At 42.8% G+C, this 15,262-nt stretch overlaps 3 protein-coding genes and 7 non-coding genes across 10 annotated transcripts; 3 read left to right on the forward strand and 7 right to left on the reverse strand.

The window, feature by feature from the left end:
- Positions 1 to 529: 529 nt before the first annotated feature.
- Positions 530 to 923, reverse strand: LOC106700688 (histone H2A type 1-H). Its single transcript, XM_014477124.2, is given in 2 exon segments — positions 530 to 907; positions 909 to 923. Coding segments are annotated over 2 exon segments (393 nt in total).
- Positions 924 to 1,282: 359 nt separating this feature from the next.
- LOC102276351 (histone H2B type 1-C/E/F/G/I) lies at positions 1,283 to 2,494 on the forward strand. The gene is given in 2 exon segments (XM_070361016.1): positions 1,283 to 1,460; positions 1,463 to 2,494. Coding segments are annotated over 2 exon segments (336 nt in total). The 5' UTR covers positions 1,283 to 1,288; the 3' UTR covers positions 1,627 to 2,494.
- Positions 2,495 to 5,276: 2,782 nt separating this feature from the next.
- LOC138983922 (histone H4) lies at positions 5,277 to 5,688 on the reverse strand. The gene has a single exon (XM_070360653.1). It carries the CDS (start codon positions 5,640 to 5,642, stop codon positions 5,331 to 5,333), a length of 312 nt encoding a protein of 103 aa, XP_070216754.1. The 5' UTR covers positions 5,643 to 5,688; the 3' UTR covers positions 5,277 to 5,330.
- Positions 5,689 to 6,575: 887 nt separating this feature from the next.
- TRNAM-CAU (transfer RNA methionine (anticodon CAU)) lies at positions 6,576 to 6,647 on the forward strand. The gene has a single exon. It is a non-coding gene; the product is annotated as a tRNA-Met (tRNA).
- Positions 6,648 to 7,945: 1,298 nt separating this feature from the next.
- Positions 7,946 to 8,018, forward strand: TRNAR-UCG (transfer RNA arginine (anticodon UCG)). The gene has a single exon. It is a non-coding gene; the product is annotated as a tRNA-Arg (tRNA).
- Positions 8,019 to 11,197: 3,179 nt separating this feature from the next.
- Positions 11,198 to 11,279, reverse strand: TRNAS-GCU (transfer RNA serine (anticodon GCU)). The gene has a single exon. It is a non-coding gene; the product is annotated as a tRNA-Ser (tRNA).
- A 1,624-nt stretch (positions 11,280 to 12,903) lies between these two features.
- TRNAQ-UUG (transfer RNA glutamine (anticodon UUG)) lies at positions 12,904 to 12,975 on the reverse strand. Its single transcript has one exon. It is a non-coding gene; the product is annotated as a tRNA-Gln (tRNA).
- Positions 12,976 to 13,465: 490 nt separating this feature from the next.
- On the reverse strand, positions 13,466 to 13,537 carry TRNAQ-UUG (transfer RNA glutamine (anticodon UUG)). The gene has a single exon. It is a non-coding gene; the product is annotated as a tRNA-Gln (tRNA).
- Positions 13,538 to 14,658: 1,121 nt separating this feature from the next.
- On the reverse strand, positions 14,659 to 14,740 carry TRNAS-UGA (transfer RNA serine (anticodon UGA)). Its single transcript has one exon. It is a non-coding gene; the product is annotated as a tRNA-Ser (tRNA).
- Positions 14,741 to 15,185: 445 nt separating this feature from the next.
- Positions 15,186 to 15,257, reverse strand: TRNAM-CAU (transfer RNA methionine (anticodon CAU)). Its single transcript has one exon. It is a non-coding gene; the product is annotated as a tRNA-Met (tRNA).
- Between the last annotated feature and the right edge of the window lie 5 nt (positions 15,258 to 15,262).

Genomic DNA, 15,262 nt, shown 5'->3' on the forward strand with positions numbered 1-15,262 from the left:
TGAAACGACCCTGATGCTGGGAAAGACTGAGGGCAGAAGGAAAAAGGGACGACAGGGGATGAGATGGTTGGATGACATCACCGACATGAGTTTGGGTAGGCTCCGGGAGTTGGTGATGGACAGGGAGGCCTGGCATGCTGCAGTTCATGGGGTCGCAGAGTCGGACACGACTGAGCGACTGAACTGAATTGAGATTGTATAAAATTCCTTCCTACTCTTTTTCAAGGGAGGGCAGAGTCAAAGCAATAATAACTACCATTTTCTACTTCACCCTAACTGTCACCAGGCTTCCATTCGGCACCAGTGAACAGAAATTGATTTATTTGAAAAGCCCGCACTGATCTCAGGGTCCTTCTTTCCAGGCACACCACTACCCGCATTTTTTGGCACGGTAGGAATGTTTCCTTTTGTTTTGTAAACGTTACCCTGAAAACTACCCATTTTCCTGAATCACATTTGGAGCAGTCCCGTCAAGTTAACTTAGAACATGCTGTTGGAGTTTAAGTAATTCAGACCTTGTTTATTTGCCTTAAAGAGCCTTAGCTTTGTGGTGGCTCTCAGTCTTCTTGGGCAGCAGCACCGCCTGGATGTTGGGCAGGACACCACCCTGAGCGATGGTGACTTTGCCCAGCAGCTTGTTGAGCTCCTCGTCGTTGCGGATGGCCAGCTGCAGGTGACGCGGGATGATGCGCGTCTTCTTGTTGTCCCGGGCCGCGTTGCCCGCCAGCTCCAGGATCTCGGCTGTCAGGTACTCCAGCACCGCCGCCAGGTACACCGGGGCCCCGGCCCCGACCCGCTCAGCGTAGTTACCCTTGCGGAGCAGGCGGTGCACTCGGCCCACGGGGAACTGGAGTCCGGCCCGCGAGGAGCGAGTCTTGGCCTTGGCGCGAGCTTTGCCGCCCTGTTTTGCCACGACCAGACATATTCAAGACAGTACGGTCACTGAGACCCAGAAATGAATAAACGCCCAAAAAGGCTAGGTAATTTATAGCCACAGTGCGCGCGAAAAAGCAGCGGTTGGCCATTGGCAAATAAAGTTTTAGATTGTTTAGACCAATGGAAATAGGAGCTTTGTGAAAAGGTCAAATTATGTAACGGTGAGCTAAGGGAAGAGCCAATAAGAGTTTGAAATAAAGAGCCTATCAGAGGTTAGGATGTGACGAAAAGACCAATCATAAATTGTAATTCTGCCATCCCTCATTTGCATACAGGCCAACCAAATACTAAGATCTTTTGCTTGTGGGCGTATTTTGTGTTCATCTCTTGGTCTTGTTTGGTTTCTGTCAGCATGCCTGAGCCAGCGAAGTCCGCTCCTGCCCCGAAGAAGGGCTCCAAGAAGGCGGTGACCAAGGCGCAGAAGAAGGACGGCAAAAAGCGCAAGCGCAGCCGCAAGGAGAGCTACTCCGTGTACGTGTACAAGGTGCTGAAGCAGGTCCACCCGGACACCGGCATCTCGTCCAAGCCATGGGCATCATGAACTCCTTCGTCAACGACATCTTCGAGCGCATCGCGGGCGAGGCGTCGCGCCTGGCGCATTACAACAAGCGCTCGACCATCACATCCGGGGAGCTACACCAAGTGTCTGAGGGTACCAAGGCCGTCACCAAGTACACCAGTTCCAAGTAAATCTCGTCATTTGAAACAAGGGAAATAACTCAAGGCTCTTTTAAGAGCCACCCAGTTTGTCTCAAAGGATCTGTAACTTTCCAGACTGTATTAAAATGGCTCGGTCAAGCAGTGAGAAAGATTATATACAGCCATCAGGGTTAAGGTTTCTGACCATTGTGGTACGAGGAAAAATGTCTATGCCCCAACCACTAATGCCAAAGAAGCTAATTTTGAGCAGCGATGAGCCTGACCACAAAAGTTTTAATGTGCTACATATTAGCCACGTGTCTTTGCAAACGTCTCTTAAAAGGTAGGATGTCAGTTATTCTAAGCTGGCTATTTTTAAGAAGCAGGAAAATCTCTTAATACTTAGAAAAGTTAGTGTTTCCTAAAGACGTTTACATTTATAAAGTAAATAATCCAAATGTAAGCGTTTCCCTTGCTTTACCGGGAAGAAAATGTCCAAATAGAATCTGCTTTTTATGGAAAAGGACACTACTTAAATCTGCATTAACAATCTTACCAATGTTTACATTGCTTTTCCTGGTGACCTCTGAAAACAACTGACTACCCACTCCCATCATGTTTTTTTTTAATCTGAAGATGGTATTTTAAGGTAGTGGCTCAGGCATTTTGTAGTCTTCTCAGTTTTACTGGGGATCTCCAGTGTACAGAGGAGGTAATACAAATTAGGTGTTTCTGTTTGTCTTTCCCTGTTAATATATCTTGTATCAATTAGACCAACCAAAGAATATGGAAAGAAAGAAGGGAAAATTTTTTCTCCTATATCTTACACAGACTTTTGTGAACATTAAATGTTACTACATTTTGTAATGGTGCTTGTGAAGGAAATTCCCTAAAGCCTACATATAATTAAAGCATTCATTTCTCACTTTCCAAGGTTAATTGTAAATACACTTTAAAACAGTGTATGCTGGAAAACAAATAAGTATATTTAAGAAATTAGATAAGCATGGTTTAAGGAGAAATCCCCCAGCGTATTCAGCCTCTTTGAACGCTAAATTTGGACATGGTACTTAAACCCTTCGTGAGCATTTCCTTACCTCTAAAATGGGAATAATAATTAAGAACTACTATGTGACATGGCTGGGGTGATCAATAAAAGAGCCCTTAGGGTGGTGCTGGCACAAAGAGAGTTCTCTAAAATATTAGCTGTTGCTAAAGCGGCTAGTTGAAGTTCCAGGATGTTCCCCTCAGGTCTGCCCACTTTAGAATCTCAGAATCCTGAGGCCTTGAACAAGGCTGGAAAGACTACTAGCATTTAACACCAATTAGGACTCCTTGTCTGGCACTGCGAACAATACAAACCGCTTCTAACAGGCCTGCCCCTGTTGAAAAAACAATTCTGTTCCCTGAACTGTTTTGAGGACAACTTAGTGCCTGTGACTCTAAGTCTTCCCTTTCTTTGATGGCCAGTTCAAGCAACATATGCGTCATTTTCCAGGGATTATCTCGTGCCTCACTAGGATTAGAGGTATGTTTTTAATAGTCAGATGTGTTGGGTTCCAAGGCCATAGGCAAACTACTCACCTCCATTTGCCTCTCAAACTTGGTCTCTTTTTTCTCCACACCCCCTTGGCCTCCCTCTTCCCACCAGATAACTTCCTTGCTACCTCCAGGCTTTGCTACTTAGTCCTCCTTCCATTTGGAACTTCACTTTCTCAATCTTTTTTCCCCAATCATCACTTACAAGTAAAGCCTTCTGGTGGTGCTGGTTTAATTACTACATCATGTCTGACTCTTGTGACCCCATGGACTGTATCCCACCACGATCGTCTGTCCACAGGATTTCCCAGACAAGAATACTGGAGTAGGTTGCCATTTCCTTCTCCAGGGGATCTTCCTGACCCAGGGATCAAACCCACGTATTCTGAATTAGAGTCAGATTTTTTCCCCAAATCTTCCTATGTCATTTAAACTACCATCTCCTTCCTCTATAAAGTTTTTCCCAGCTTCAGTTTTGTTCATAGCACTATCTAACAAACTGTTTTACCTGTTTTGTCTGTGCCTCTTCCAACAAAATATAAGCTCCATGAACTTAGAAATACTGTTTTGTTCACCGTTGTTTACTGCTATAATTCCATAGCATCGAACAGTGCCTGGTACATGCCATGTGCTCAATTTTGTTTGTTAAATTAACATAATCGTGTGAATTTATCTCCTCAAATCAGTGCCTTAGCTCCAATAACATCTGATTCTTTTCATATTTAAACACCAGAGCCCATATCTTTAAAAGAGATGACATTCCAAATGACTCCATTGATTTCTGGATTTCAAAGTATCACCCTACAAACTACTTGCCGGCCATAAGGAAGAGAAATCGGATTTTACGAAGAAACTATTAATAATTATCCTAAACCAATGACTGACCTAGAACCTACATAATCCCCTTAACAAGTGACCCTGATGTACAACAGTATTTACATACAATGATCTGGAACCTGTTCCTTGACAAGAAAATTAATGTTATTTCAGTCAAATCTAGGGAAAATCACTTCTACTTTGTAGGTCATACAGGGTACAGAAATCAAGGAAAATAACCCCATTAGGAAACAAGCCAAACCAGGAGGACATTCTATAGGCCAGGTCTACATCAAATCAATGTCAAAAAACTAAGTGAGATCCAGGAAATCTGGAGAAAACGTGTATCAATGCATTAAGAGACCTGAGACAGAACAAAAGGGAAGATTGGATCTTCCTCTGAACAAACCAGATCTCTAAGACATTTAAGGTATAACAGGGATTTGTTCATGTGCACCGACTATTAGGTATTTAGTTAGGCAGTGAGTATACCGGTAACTTTTTAAAACAAACAAAAACAGTGCATACTTCCTTTGAGGTAAAAAAAATCCTGATGTCTGTATAGTACTTTTTTAAATGTTTATTTAATCTTAAGCCTAAGTGCCATTTATGTTGCTCATTTAAAAACATACTGCCTGTCGACTTTTTAAATTTTTCAAACAGGAATTCAGACTATAGTGTCCTCTATACCTAATACATGGTAGCTCTCCCGGTGGGTCCATTTTAATCGTTCCCCCAATGTATGGGTACAAGTTTTAGTCAGCAGAGCACAGCAGCAGCGCCACACGCCAGCCGAGGCCAGGAGCGCGCCCCCGCTGAGGAGAAGACCCGCCCTACTCGTGAATTCGCCTTTGTTCCGAGTCGCGCTTCCCGCCGCGGGCGCGGGCTTTTTGTTCCTCTGCCTCGCCGCCATCTTGAGCACAGGGCACCGCCGGGGGAGAGCCAAACATCGCTACATCGCGGTGAGTGTAAGCCGACTTCTCTGTAATACTCAAGTGCTGCGGATACTCGATTCCAAATTCGAAATATCCCAGAATTAAGCTAATCTTTCTGGGGTAGACAGGGTCTCATAAAAGTTAAACGCGCCGAAGTTATTTTTTAAACCACAGTGACCCTCCACTTCTCTAAAACTTTCTGTGTGCGTACGTACACAGTCATGTCTGACTCTGCAATCCTACCCACGGTATTATCTTGGCAAAAATACTGGGGTGGGTTATCATGCCATTCTCCAGTGTTAAGTTCCGAGAGGTTGGCTTTGTTTAGCGCAAACTGAGCATGAGATGTGCCTTAGAAAACAAGAGAAACAGCAAGAAGTGCTAGCCAGCTCTTTCACCGAAATATGTGGGCGGCCCTGAAAAGGGCCTTTGGTGGAAATATTGGGAACGCCGAGAAACGGCAGCTTAACCGCCAAAGCCGTAGAGGGTGCGGCCCTGGCGTTTCAGCGCGTAGACCACATCCATGGCGGTGACAGTTTTGCGCTTGGCATGCTCGGTGTAGGTGACCGCATCACGGATCACATTTTCCAGGAACACCTTCAACACCCCGCGGGTCTCCTCATAGATGAGGCCAGAAATACGCTTAACTCCTCCACGCCGGGCCAGACGACGGATGGCGGGCTTGGTAATACCCTGGATGTTATCGCGAAGAACCTTGCGGTGACGCTTTGCGCCACCTTTTCCAAGGCCCTTCCCGCCCTTGCCGCGTCCAGACATGGTAAAGCTGCCAAGAGAACTTCCAAAACAGCAGCGACAAAGCCCAGGCAATTCCTTTATATGAGCGGATTCCGGACCGAAGTGAGAACTGAAAGCGCTTTCGCGGGCACATTCATTTAGCTTGCCAGCCCGCCCCTCCCCTCGTGACCCAGTTCTGGGTGACGTCACGACAACTTAGTCCCCGCCCACCGAGCGGGCCCTCCGCTGACGATTCTCCGGTGGGTCCTCCCTCCCTAAGCAGGAATTTTCGAATGCAATTTAAAACTGGGTCAGACTACAATTTAAAACTGGGTCAGACTAAAGAAATTAACATTTACTAATTTTCTTTTGCTGCTTAGCATGCTTTGGGACGGTTGCACTGGAGCCATGGCCCACATGACCGGAACTGCTGAAACCTTCGTTGGAAATAAGGGCCCGGCTTTACCTCCACGTTTACGGGGCCTTCAGCACTGCTGCTCCGTCCCGGTAACAAAACCCCTTCAAATCGAAACCCCTCTCCAGAGGAGTTTAAAAGCTTCAAGACCTCGCCTTTTCCATCACCAAGCCAAGGGAAATCTAACCAAAAGATGTTTTTCACAAAAGGCAAATACATGGTTGCTTAGCGATTCTCCGGTAGAAATCTCGCCAGCCGCGGGAACCAAAGTTCCTTTCACTTCTTATTTTCGTTTTCTTCTTTGATTATTAAAACTTGTGATTCTGATTTAATTAACCGTTCCTCCTTCTGCGCCCAGTAACTTAACTCCGTATTAATGTTTACTTTTCTACTCGTTTTCTCTGATTCTGGTAGCGACATTAATCCAAACTGTTGGCATCTTGTAGCCAAAGTATTGAAATAAATACCCCTCCCCGACCCCGCCCTTACAGCTTTCTAAAGTTAGAGGCGTGCTTCCTAGTACAGTTAAGGGTATTATTAGTAACGTGTTTGGGTTGTAAAGCAGAGTGGCGCAGCGGAAGCGTGCTGGGCCCATAACCCAGAGGTCGATGGATCGAAACCATCCTCTGCTAGTTTCAGCTTTTTCTGAACTACTAGAAAATACCCTGAAAATAAATGTGAAAACCGTTTCCGTGATTTCTTATGTTTGCCAAAGTAACCATGTTATTGTTTCCAGTTTTCATGACAGCGTTCATTGTCTTGTGATGCTGTGAAAGTGCTGAATTAAGAGAGCAGGAGTGGAAGCCCAGATCTAGTTACGCTTCCTTCTACTCATAATTCAGAAAGCACTCTTTGTAAGAAATTGAGGCCATGTAGTTAAAGTGACAAACTAAAAATCTCTGGGCCATGCCTGCGCAGATTCTTTGCAACTACTAGAGTTTTAATCTTTGGAGTAAATAAGTAACAGTTTGAGACTGCAGAGTTTGGTGACCTTAATTGTACGCTGACCTGAGAAGACCACTTCGGCCGCTACTGTAAATGTGTCTCTACCCTCTACCTTCCTTTTCAACCTCTAACAGAACTATTCTCTATGCTTATTTTTAAAATATATGTGTGGACTGTTTTATATATTTTTCCTCTCTCAGAAAGTATTCCTATTCAGATATTTATGTTACATACTGTACTAGGACCTAAGAACACTCATTAAGTAGCCTACAGCGTAGACATGCTTTTAAAACAATATGTAACTATGTATAGTACACGTATGTACAGTACAGATATTTCTTTAAAAGAGTGTACACTAAGTGCAACGGGGGAAAGGGAAAATGATGTTTCCAGTAGCCCTATGACCACCCATTAGTTGGTGATTCGCTGAAAGGATTCACATGAATCAAGATATATCCAAGGTTAAGATTTATTACAGCAAAGAAAAAAGTGTAGACACAAAAAGGAAAAGATATACACAAGCAAGTACTAGAGAAGCCTTCCTTGTCCTCCATCTTCAAGGATGACACGGTCTCTCTTGCTTGAGTGGAAAAGTCATGAAAAGAAAGACACCAGTCATGCTCAAAAACCATTTTGGCTGAATTTCCAGGCCAATAATTTTCTCATAGATAAGATAGTCTCCAACAAGGCTGTGTGTATATATGTATGTATGTATGTATATATATATATATGCAACGTTTTGGCATCCTTTATGTGCCATATACTCCCTGCATGGAGTACCCAAGACCGAAATAATTATCAGTTCTTATCTTTCACAAGATGGTACTCCTTGGCCCCAAATAACCCCTGTAATCTCGAATTTCCATTTTTCTAAAGACAGGGCGCAGGTGGCGCGGGGACCATTTGCCTTTTTGCCATTATGCAGCTTTCACGATTCAGGACGAGACAGAAAATTTAAGTGTCTCAGGAGCCACATTCCCTAAGAGACCACGTGGCCTAACGGATAAGGCGTCTGACTTCGGATCAGAAGATTGAGGGTTCGAATCCCTTCGTGGTTAGTTTTGACTTTCCTGTAATAGAATTTAATAGCCATATCTCCTGGATAGGCAATCGAAAACCCTGTGTTTACTGTGTCTCGAACCATTTTCTTTCTGCCCTATTTTTAAGAGATTATTCTCAAAAGCCTTAGGAGAACCAGAGTGAAGAGTGGCTGGAAATCAAAACACTAACAAAGCTTCCAGTAATTTGGGGGCCCTCACGTTCTCCCTAAGTTTGGATTTGAGCTCATGAGTTTCATCTTCACAGACTCAGCTTGTCCTTGAAAAGGAAATTCCGATGTGTAAGTGGAGCTCTCTCCAACTGAGCCCCCAGTTGGTAGCACAGGGGGAAAACCTGTTGCCTCTCCTTTCCCATGACTTCGTCCAAAGCCACAACCTCTTCTCTGTTAGTCCTGAGTTCTGGCTGCTGGAATCTGTCACTGGTTTCCACTCTTCTCCTGTCTTTTCCATCTGAACTTCTTTTTTTTTTCCTTTGGTTTTATTGCCATCAAAAGGATGAGAACAGCTTTTATTCAAACCGAAATTACAGAACAAAATATTAAGGTCATTAAAAGAGCTGGACTGTTTGCAAAGTGTATGCAAACAGGAAGGCAGAGAAGATAACCACACAAAATATACAAAAACTTTTTTCTGTACCTAAATAACTGAATTTAATAATAAGTTAGGATGAAGAAAACTTAATTTCCAATGTTGAGTTCTTAGTGAAACATATGATGTTCCCAGATTCAAGTCATATGGAGGCTTAGCTCTTTTCTACTAAACATATTCCTCTTTCTCTGTTTTTTGGAAACAATAGAAGAGATTAGCACATTTAAAATTATCTTTTGCGTGGGACTCTTTTCGACCCTATGGACTGTAGCCCACCAGGTTCCTCTGTCCATGGGATTCTCCAGGCAAAAATACTATGGGTTGCCATCTTCCCAACCCAGGGAGGCAGCCTGTGTCTCCCTCTGTTACATTGCACCAGGTGAGCGGGGGTTTCTTAACCCACTGAGAAGCCCCAAATAATCCTTTAATGTATATTAAAAGAAGTGACAAATACCCTAGGTATATTCTGCCTGGACAAAGTTTTTTTTCTCCCATGTCAATATCATGCACACACATATACATACACACATATACAGTATCCTGTTATTTCAGGATTATCTGTTGAATGTTCACAGTGTGCAAAGTTGAGGAGACAAGGATCTAAAAGGGTGGTACCCCTACAACCTTATTTTCAAACAAGGTAACATGGGGATGGAGAGGCAAGAGGGTTAAGACTGACTGCTCAGATATCCAATATCTGTGATTATTTATTCGAGAAAATTCAAAGATATAAAAAAAAATACCAATTCCTCAAGACTCCACTTTGGCCTCCAATCTGAATCATGGTTTCCTCGGTTTTTATTTTCCAAATAAAATGGGTTATAGTTTGTGAGCCGTCTTTGAACCACATGTACCACATAAGCCATATCTTATAAAATTCAAAAACAGATTTTACTGCAAAATTTGTACTTCATAGGTCTCATTCCTCACGAGCCTTTGGAAGATCTGCTGACCTATGACCAGTGTACTTTAGAAGAATTTTCCAAGTTTCAAAAATCATAATCCCAGTCACTGGATTTGAGCACGTTCAGTTCAGTTCAGTCACTCAGTCATGTCTGACTCTGCGACCCCATGAATCGCAGCGCGCTAGGCCTCCCTGTCCATCACCAACTCCCAGAGTTCACTCAGACTCATGTCCATCGAGTCAGTGATGCCATCAGCCATCTCATCCTCTGTTGTCCCCTTCTCCTCCTGCCCCCAGTCCCTCCCAGCATCAGAGTCTTTTCCAATGAGTCAACTCTTCACATGAGGTGGCCAAAGTATTGGAGTTTCAGCTATAGCATCATTCCTTCCAAAGAAATCCCAGGGCTGATCTCCTTCAGAATGGACTGGTTGGATCTCCTTGCAGTCCAAGGGACTCTGAAGAGTCTTAGAAAGACCTTATCATCTCCTGATCTAAAAGACCTTGGTTCCCATGAACCTTAGTTAAAAAAAAAAAAAAAAAGTATGATTTTTTTTTTTTAAACAAGCAATTTGGTCTCTACCTCGGTTTTCTCATCCGTAAAAGAGGTGATGGGAGGGAGGATTTTCCAAAAGATCATCTTTATGGTCCCTTCAAATTTTGTTATTCCACACCATGTGCTCAGCCCTTTGCTATAGTTTGCCTGTAAGGTGAAAGAAAAGAGGGGGAACAGATGAGATTTTATGGGATTTTGGGCTAAAATTAAGATATAAGTGGCAGAAGATGATCAAAGAAGGAAGGAAACAGAGCCTGGAACTCCTGAAAAGATCTTTGACTAAATTCATTCATACAAAACACAAAGAGGAGAATGATGCTTTCATTTGAGAATTCACAGAAAAGGTACATTTGATGTGCCTCTTGCAAAAAGATTTTGCCACCAAGGAGTAGTGACTTTACAGGCAGAAGTGACTGCATGAGCAAAAGCAGAGCATGTGAACAGTTTCTGCTCCTGAAAGCAGGGACCAGGATTCAGATAAAGCTAGAGTCTGACGAAGAGATTGGGGGCCACCGCAGGGCGGGTAGGGAGTGATGAGGTGTAAGGAGAGAGTGCCTTGGACCTGGAAACGTGCTGCCTGGGATTTAAAAGGCAAATATATGTACAAAAACTGCCGAGACAAGGAACCATGGCTGGAGAGCGGTTGGGAGCAGTGAATGAAGAGAATGACCCGTGGTTCTCAGCCCATCAGAATCACCTGTGGTGCCTGCAACCACAGAAACGTCACCCTCAGGTTTACTGATTCAGCTGTGTGAAGGTGTGGCGGAAACGAGGACATTTTGAGAAAACTCCCTGGGAGTGTGTAATTTGCTTCACTGTTTGGAACGCAGGCAGGAAGGAGGCGGCCAGCGGGTTGGGCAGGGTGTTAACGAACAACGGAACTCAAAAGGCCCGGAATCAGTTTTTGACTCCGGTGGAGAAGCAGTAGAATCAGTGAGCACACCTGAGCCTGAGCAAAGGCAGCAGTTTCTTAACTCTCTCATCCACGCGACGGATTTCCTAATCTCTCTATAAAAGGGGTTAAAAACATGCGTTATTGATAGTGAAAGTTACACAGTTCGTCCGTAACGGTTTTATACCTTGTTCACAGGGCACTAAAACCTCACTCCCACACTACAGCGGGAGAAGACAGGACGACGAGGATGGGATTCGAACCCACGCGTGCAGAGCACAATGGATTAGCAGTCCATCGCCTTAACCACTCGGCCACCTCGTCACCTGCATGACTTGATTCCGAAAAAATTATATTTCTCTACACAACAGAGTTCTATTTGTGAAATTACATTATTATTATTTTTTTAACTTATGAGGAAAATGTCTTTTCTCCCTATAAATGGCCCTCTTGCTTTGATAAAGGGAAAAAATAAAAGACCACACTCCAAGCACTAAAGAAGAGTGTGAAGGATCCTCAAAAGGCTTAAACTAGGTCTATTTTATGATCCAACAATCCCAGTCTTAGTTATTTATCCAAAAGAAATGAAAACAGGATATCAAAAATATATCTGCACTCCTATGTTTATTACAACACTGTTTACAATAGTCAAGATATGGGAAAAAATTGTCAGGAAATGAATAAAGAAAATGCGGGGTGTGTGTGTGTGTGTGTGTAATGGAATGTTATTCAGCCACAAGAAAGAAGGAAACTCTGCCATTCAAGACAACATGGACCTTGAGGGTGTTATGCTAAGTTAGATAAGACATATAAAGAAAGACAAATACTGTATGATATCACTCATAATATGTAAGAATACGTTACCTTACATGGTAAAAGAGATTTTGCAGATATGATTAAGTTGAGGATTTCAAGATGGAAGAGTATCCTGGATTATCCAAGTGGACCCAAAGGAGGATCAGATTCAATAGTAGGAAATGTGAATGCAGAACCAAGAAGCAATGCATGGAAGAGGCCATTAAAATTGAAAAAAGCCAGGAAATATTCTTGAAGTCTCTTGAAATATTCTTCATTGAAGTCTCCAGAAGAAACATAGCCATTCTGAAACCTTGATTTTAGACTTCTGAACTCCAAAACTGTAAGAAAGTAAATTTGTGGTCAATTACTACAGCAGCAATAGGAAATTAATACAGAGGTTCTAAAGCACTTCCATGACTGGGGCTTAATAAGCAGGAAGAACTTTGCAGAACTTTTTCTAGAATGCCAGAGGCACACATTTGTGGGGACTCTTATTTTGCTGTCATTGAGAGTACTGGAGGATACATGCTCAAACTGTGGTGAGAAAGTCAACAGAAGGAATTTAGAGTCCCACTGACAGCTGCTATTGTTGTACTCAGAGACCAGAGGGTTAACCACTTTACCATGGGACCTTGATGTAAGTAACCTTCACAGGAAGATTTGTATCCTGGTCAGTTGATCTTTCAAAGGCTTCAGCATAGATTCAGTGGGAACATTAAGAGACAGTGGAGACTTTACACTGTCCTGTAAAGAGACAGTGGAGACTTTACACTGTCCTGTAAAGAGACAGTGGAGACTCTCAGATGACCGATAGCTTAGAATCTTATTCTATGTTTTGGACATTTTCTGGTCTGTGTGCAGAGTTTTGCAGCCTACAGAGCATTTGCCTGAGCTCCGAAGGAGAAAAGGATCACAGGTGGGGCCTGTCTTCTGGGACTGCTATAAAGGCCTCTGATATATGAACTCTTAATCACTCAAGTAGGTAGTTCACTTACAGATCTGACCCACTTCATAGGAGTCCCAGAAGAAAGTAAGGGAGAATGCTTCTCCGGAGGATGCCTGAGTGGGAAGGTTATGCCCGGAAACCGATGTGTACATTATCAATTTGAGGCAAACCGAGAGAAAATTGGCTGGTCACCAAAACTAATGAAGGTCCCACCGAGATTTGAACTCGGATCGCTGGATTCAAAGTCCAGAGTGCTAACCATTACACCATGGGGCCACTACAACCTACTATCTCCTGGAAGATTTCTGAATATTCATTGAAGAGCCTGTGCTCTTCAGGACTTTGAGAACTATAATTTTTTATCTTAAAAATATATATAAAGAATCAGTTGTATCCCAGTCAGCAAAGGATCCGAGTGAAATACAACGACCAAGGCTCACAGGCACTACGAATTTCTCAGGACCCAGTTCATATTAAAAACTGATGGAACTCGGACCCAGAACTGAGGTCAGGGGTATAAAACGCGAATAGTCAAGCAGACAGCAATCTAAATTACTAGAATCTGGGGGATTCTGTAGTCCAGAGAAGGAAATGGAGAAGACAACAGATGGGAAATCTCAGATGAATAGATGAAGAAAGTTGTTCGGCAGAACATTGCCTCCTTGCTGACGGGGATGGGGTGTCTAGTCGCGCAAGTGCTTAGATGTCTGGCCTCCTGGAGATACCACAGTGATTGAAGAGACGGGGAGGGAAGGCACCAAAAGTCAGGTCCCACCGAGATTTGAACTCGGATCGCTGGATTCAAAGTCCAGAGTGCTAACCATTACACCATGGGGCCACCGTATGCTCTTTAAGGCGAGCAGTTAGAAACGTGGCTGCAGTGTGTCATATGCACTTTATTCTGATGATTTCGGTCTTGTATGAATGAAGGCCTCATTATCAGTGCTCCACAATGCGAAAAGCGTACAGCTCACTTTGCTTCCAGTTATTCTCAGAGTCCACGTAGGGTTTGAGTATCTGCCTTCCTTGCAAAATCAAAACCGCACTTAACTGAATTTCTGACCTGGGCCATGAATGTCTATATATGGTGTCTACACTTAAAAATTCCATAGGACACGTGTGAATATAGAAGAAGAAGAAAAACGTTCAAGATAAGATAGGAAATTATTGGTAATTTTGAGATTAAGGAAAAACTTTGGAGTATTTTTACAAACTTCTTTTTGCTTATCCGCAATTCCAAATGGATCAATTGCAAGTTTAATACAAGTTGAATTTTTGTTATATTCATTCTTATTTCTGTCGTATATACCGTGTGCGTATGTCTTAGAAAGAGTTTTAGCAAGCGAAACAGTTTTTGGTATGTTTGGGGTTTTTTTTTTTTTTTTTTAAATAAAATTTAGCCAAAATCTGAAAACAGTTTTGAATATTCTTCAACTGATACTTACTCCCTACAATATGGCCTCCTAAATGGAATGATAAGAGGGCTCCAGAAGGAAATGTTGGAAATTTCTGTTTGAAATACTGGTTCTGAAACGTCAAAATATTCACGAGTAAAATAGTGATGCCTTGATAAACCCAAATTCTTGGAAGTTCATTAAGGAGAAAACGAGGCAAGTGAGGATCGAAAGTCAGACCTAAACTGAATTTAAGTTGGGGAGATAGTAATTCAAAATGAATTAATGCCTGAGCTTAACATATATGTGTGTGTGTGTGTGTGTGTGTGTGTGTGTGTGTGTGTGTGTGTGTATGTATTTATAATGGTCTCAGAAATCCCTAGCGTTTACCAAAGTAAATTTCAAAGATTTTCTCTACAGACAGTTATACTAGGGGACTAAAATTTCCTCCATCCAATTTTATGCAGAAAGATAATAATAATCAGGGAAACAGTGTATTTCGTGTCAAGTTTCCACAGTTAGTACTTGGACCTGGAGAGGAGGAGAAAAAAAAAAAAAGCGACTACGTAGCCGGCAGGATTCGAACCTGCGCGGGGAGACCCCAATGGATTTCAAGTCCATCGCCTTAACCACTCGGCCACGACTACAGAACTGATAAGATTGTCTAGATATTTTCCCATGAGGAATATCTTGCCTGTTACAAATGTCCTTTCATTTTAACAGCTGTTCTGGAATGCCTGTCATCATGATAAAAATATCAACAATTTGAAGATGAGATGTTGGTTACAGATCTTATCACAAAATGTAACCTTTGTCTGACTTACAAAATACCAGAGATCTTACGAAGGTCACATTCCAATCCCTACAATGTGTAGTGGTCCCCAAATCTGAAAGATTAAATTCCAACAGATTTCTCGGACATAAAGAATAAGATTTACCTCCGTTAAAAATGGGAAAGAGGTATTTCTAACAAGCAACTTTAGGGATTCTTACACATCCAGAGCTAGTACAGAAGCTAGATGTGATAGTCTGTTGTAAAAGCATTCAGTCCCTTCTAAGATCAGGTTTCAATCAACAAAAAGACACCGCAGATAGCAGAGGATGGTTTCGATCCATCGACCTCTGGGTTATGGGCCCAGCACGCTTCCGCTGCGCCACTCTGCTAACAC

Source organism: Bos mutus, chromosome 23, assembly GCF_027580195.1.
Source record: "Bos mutus isolate GX-2022 chromosome 23, NWIPB_WYAK_1.1, whole genome shotgun sequence".
Lineage (NCBI taxonomy): Eukaryota > Metazoa > Chordata > Mammalia > Artiodactyla > Bovidae > Bos > Bos mutus.

What these genes read in the sequence shown, in the direction of transcription:
- LOC138983922 (XM_070360653.1), bottom strand. Translation starts at nt 5,642, where the DNA reads ATGTCTGGACGCGGCAAGGGCGGGAAGGGCCTTGGAAAAGGTGGCGCA.